This window comes from Otolemur garnettii, unplaced genomic scaffold (genome assembly GCF_000181295.1).
Source record: "Otolemur garnettii isolate 467f Iridium unplaced genomic scaffold, OtoGar3 scaffold00021, whole genome shotgun sequence".
Lineage (NCBI taxonomy): Eukaryota > Metazoa > Chordata > Mammalia > Primates > Galagidae > Otolemur > Otolemur garnettii.
In genome coordinates, this window is record NW_003852416.1 from 18,162,189 (window position 1) to 18,167,271 (window position 5,083).

General features: G+C 52.7%; 1 protein-coding gene across 1 annotated transcript; it reads left to right on the forward strand.

The window, feature by feature from the left end:
• Window positions 1–502: 502 nt before the first annotated feature.
• Window positions 503–2,030, forward strand: CUNH10orf95 (chromosome unknown C10orf95 homolog). Its single transcript, XM_012803540.1, is given in 2 exon segments — window positions 503–514; window positions 1,347–2,030. Coding segments are annotated over 2 exon segments (645 nt in total). The 3' UTR covers window positions 1,980–2,030.
• Window positions 2,031–5,083: the final 3,053 nt, after the last annotated feature.

Below are 5,083 nucleotides of genomic sequence, written 5' to 3' on the forward strand. Positions count from 1 at the left end.
TGGGCTTATGCGGCGTCACAGTTCACAGCAACCTCCAACTCCTTGGGCTTAGGTGATTCTCTTGCCTCAGCCTCCTGAGTAGCTGGGACCACAGGCACCTGCCACAATGCCTGGCTATTTTTTTGTTGTTGTTGCACTTTTGCCAGGGCCGGGTTCAAACCCACCACCCTCAGTATATGGGGCCGCACAACACTTTCTTTCTACTAAAAACTAGCCAGGGCCAGGCACAGTGGCTCACGCCTGTAATCCCAACACTCTGGGAGGCCAAGGAGGGTGAATTGCCTGAGCTCACAGGTTGGAGCCAGCCGGAGGCAGAGCGAGACCCCCACCTCTAAAAATAGCCAGGTGTTGTGGCTTTGCCTGTAGTCCCAGCTACTTGGGAGGCTGAGGCAAGAGAATCACTTGAGCCCAAGAGTTTGAGGTTGCTGTGAGCTACAATGCGACAACACTCTACTGAGGATGACAAACTGCGACTCTGTCTAAAAAACAAAAAACTAGCCAGATGTTGTGGCAGGTGCCTATAGTCCCAGCTGCTCAAGACGCAGAGTCAGGAGGATCACTTGGGCCCAGGAAATTGAGGTTGCTGTGAGCTATGAAGCCATACCATAGCACTCTACCCTGGGGCAACAGAGACTCTGTCTCAAATAAACAAAGCAAAACCCAAAATCAAATCAGATGGATTGATTCAGTGCCTGGTGTGCAGGAGCTTCACTCAAATGTTAGAGTTACCCAATCCATTAGGAGGGGCTGAGTGAGAGGGGTACAGTAGGGACTGGGAATTATTTATTGATGCTGTGGGGAGGGCATCCCTGACATCATGCCTCAGCCTCTAGGGCGGGGCCGCTATAACCCATGCTCACCCAGGTGTAGGCAGAGGCTGGCTGGCCCCTGGCCAGCTCCAAGATGTTTCCCTTTGCCTGGTAACAGGGAGGTGTGGTTCAGGCAGGATATGAAGGGGAGCAGCGCAACTAAAAAGTAGTAGAAAGGAGCCTCACCCCGATCCGTCTGGCTCCACCAAATGCTGAGGACCAGCTCCCCCAGGCTGAAGGAGATAAGTGAGTGGGAAGAGCATGACAGGAGCTGAGGACCTGAAAAGGCCATGGGGTCCTTAATCACGCTCTGGGTTCAGCCCAACCCTGGGACAAGAGGTGAAGGAGGAGCTGAACGCGTAGAAGTTCCGCACAGCCACGAACCAGACCCCTGAGTTACCAGGCCCCAGGGACAGATAACGGTAAGAACCAAGCCTGTAACCACACACCCTCCACTACAGGTCTGGACCAGAATGAGGCTCCAGTGAAAACAGCCGTCACCAGAGATTCAGATCATGTACTTGTACAGGTGCCTAGCGCCCGAGGAGGGCTTCTGGCCTCTGCCGCTGCCCTTCACCTGCACCTACCTGCCCGCCTCTCTGCTGCTGCCCCCTATCCAAGCCCACAATTTCTGCAGCCGACCCTGGAGCCTGAGCGCGGGCAAGTGGATGGCGCCACGAGAATACCACTGCTTCTACAGCCCAGGAGCGCCTCTGGCCGCCCCGCCGCCCTGGTGGGCCTTCCCGCCTGTCTACGGCCCGGCCCCGCGCCCCCTCTTCCCGGCCGACAGCGTCTCGGCTCCATCGCCGCAGGTGCTCGCGGCCGGGTCAGGGACTACCGCGGCTGAGAGCTGGGCGCAGTGGCCCGAAGGCAGCAGCCTGGACGCCAAGTTGCACTGGGGACGTGTGGAGCGCGCGCAGGGGCCGCGCCTCCAGCTGCCCGACTTCGTGCGCCGGGAGTTGCGGCGCGTGTACGGCACGTACCCTCGCACCGACGTGCGCGTCACCCACCGCCGCGGCGAGTTCCTGCTGCAGGGAGTGCCGCGAGTCGGCGAGCCAGAGTACCGCGTGGAGAGGCGCGTGGTGCGCCAGCCCACCAGCGCCGGCAGCAGCGGCAGCCCGACCCGGAAAGCCGCGGAGCGCGGCCGCCCCGGGAAGAGGAGAGGCCTGAGCTGATGGAGCCGTCGGGTAGAGCCGCCGGCCCTCGAGAACGGGCGCGCCTCTCGTTGCGCCTGCCGCCGCCAGCCGGTGGGATAGAGGCCGCACCTGTGCCCGGAAGCCGGGTGCTCCTCACCTGTCTCTGGTTTTTAACATGACTGCCCACCGCCCCCAATCCTGCACTTCCTTAATTTCTTTCGTGTTATTGCTGGACGTTCTATTCCTTCCTTCTTGGGACTTAAGAAGCGGGGAGTGGGGTGGTAGAAGGGCCTGACCCTTTCTTCCCTCACTCTGTCCTCCTTCCCAGCTTCTCCTAAGAAGCCTATCCTGCTGTGAGCCCCAGCTTTCCCCTCCTTTCCTCCCTCTTCTAGAGCTTCCCCACTCCCCCCACAGCTGAGGGAGCTACATGATCCCCAGCTTGTAAAGAAAAGTAAATAAATGAGTGAATCAGGTTACACTAGGAGATCATTTTTATTTGGAGGGTGGTGTTTCCTTAGTGTAAAGGGAGCTTTACATCACTCCGTGGAATACAAGAAGGTAGGTTCTGGGGAGTGGGTTAAGTTATAGTGGCCCTCTGGATTAAGTGTGCACCCTGACCACTGGGACTACCTCCCCTCTTCACCTTCCCTCCAGTGTGCAGGCCAACTCCTAGGCTTCACTGGTCCTGTGGCCCACCATCCACAGATTCTGAGGGCATAAGCTGTGTTGAAGTGTGGAAGGCATGACTAGGGAAGGGACGCCTGAGACCTGAGCTTAGGGCTGGCTTTGACATTTTCTACCTTGTAACTTTTTTTTTTGAGACAGAGCCTCAAGCTGTTGCCCTAGGTAGAGTGCTCTGGTATTACAGCACACAGCAACTTCCAACTCCTGGACTTAAGCAAGCAATTCTTTTGCCTCAGCCTCCCAAGTAGCTTGGACTACAGATGCTCACCACAACGCTGGGCTATTTTTTGGTTGTAGTTGTCATTGTTTGGCGGGCCTGGGCTAGATTCGAACCTGCCAGCTCTGGTGCATGTAGCTGGCACCTTAGCCACTTGAGCTACTGGCACTGAGCCTCTACCTTGTAACATAAGGCTCTCTGAGCCTCAGTTTCTTCATCTGTAAGGGAGAGAAAACTAACCCAGCCTACTTGGAAGTTAAGATAAAAGTCATTTCTTAGGCCGGGCGTGTTGGCTTACGCCTATAATTCTAACACTCTGGTAGCCTGAGATGGGTGGATTGCCTGAGCTCACAGTTTCCAGACCAGCCTGAGCCAGAGTGAGACCTCATCTCTAAAAAAAGCCAGGCATTGTGTATGGTGCCTCTAGTCCCAGCTTCTTGGGAGGCTGAGGCCAGAGAATTGCTTGAGCCCAAGAGTTTGAGGTTGCTGTTAGCTATGACACCTTGGTGCTCTACCAGGGGCAACCAAGTGAGATTCAAAAAAAAAAAAAAAAGGAAGAATGTGATGGGTCTGCTGTTTGACACTGGGTGAATTATTTAATGTCCCTGAACGAATTTCTTCATTTCAAATAGGAATGATGATATTAGAACCTATTTCATAAAGTTACTGAGAAGACCGTGTGAAATCTCAGTGTTTCCACAGTACACCCACTCTTTACCACAGTGCTCAGATGTTAGTGTTTTGTTAGAAAATATAGTTTGCAGTACAGAAATACATGTTATAGGAAGTTGGCATCTTTCTGATTTCTCTCACCCATTAATGATCACTGGGTCCAATCTATCCTTTTTTTGTTTCTATGCACATAGCATTAACTACATAAAAAGAATGTCATCGTTTTTCCTATCACATTTTTTTGTTGTTGGGGTGGGGGAAGAGAGTCTTACTCTGTTGTCCAGGCTAGAGTGCCTAACTCAAAGCAACCTCAAACTTCTGGACTCAAGTGATCTTCCTGCCTCAGCCTCCTAAGTAGCTGGGACTAGAGGCTTCTGCCATATCACCCAATAAATTGTTTGTTTGTTTTTTAATTTTTAGTTGAGACGACAGTCTCACCATTGCTAAGGCAGTCTTGAACTCCTGAGCTCCAGGGATTCTCTGCCTTGGCTTCCCAGGGTGGTAGGATTACAGTAGTGAGCTATCTCACCCAGCTGCCTATCACATTTTACTCTAAGTATATCTTGGATATCATTCCATGTCAGTACATAAGAGCAACCTCATTCTTTAACAGCTACCCAGTATTTATAGTTATTGGATTTTTTCCAGTTTATAGCTACTAAAAGTTAACAAATTTCTCAAGTGCCAGGCAATGTTCTAGGTCCTGGGAATACAGTAGAGAGTAAGACAAACATGATGAACCCTGCTCTCATGGAATATATATGTATATATATATTAGAGAGAGAGTCTTACTCTGTCGCCCTCGGTAGAGTGGTATGGCATCACAGCTCACAGCAACCTCCAGCTCTTGGGCTTAAGCTATTCTCTTGCCTCAGCCTCTTGAGTAGCTGGGACTACAGGCGCCTGCCACAATGCTCGGCTATTGTTTTTATTGCAGTTTGGCCAGGGTGAGGTTTGAACCCGCCCTGCCACCCTCCATATATGGGGCCAGTGCCCTACCCACTGAGCCACAGGCACCACCCTAAAAGAGGGATCTTGGAAAATGCATCTGAGAGGGGCTTTGAAGAACACATAGGATTCCAGCAGGTTGCAATGGTGAGGAAGTGTCCCTAGAAGAACTGAGGAGGCACTGGCAGGAGTGAAAGCACCAAAGTGTGAGCAGGGGCAACAGAGTTTCATTGGTAGCAACAGGTTATGACCAGGTAGCAACAGAGATTGGCTTGAAAGCCAAAAGGAGGCCACACTGTGGAAGACTTTAAAAGCAGGGTAAGGAAATTTGGGGACCCATTGAAGTCTTTGAGCAGAGGAGTAGACCCAGTCAAAGTTATTTTAAAAAATTGGCCTGTGGGCTCGGCGCCTGTGGCTCAAGCGGCTAAGGCACCAGCCACATACCCCTAAGGTGGCGGGTTCGAATCCCCAGCCCGGGCCTGCCAAACAACAATGACGGCTGCAACCAAAAAAATGGCCGGACGTTGTGGCGGGCGCCTGTAGTCCCAGCTACTTGGGAGGCTGAGGCAAGAGACTCGCTTGAGCCCAGGAGTTGGAGGTTGCTGTGAGCTGTGATG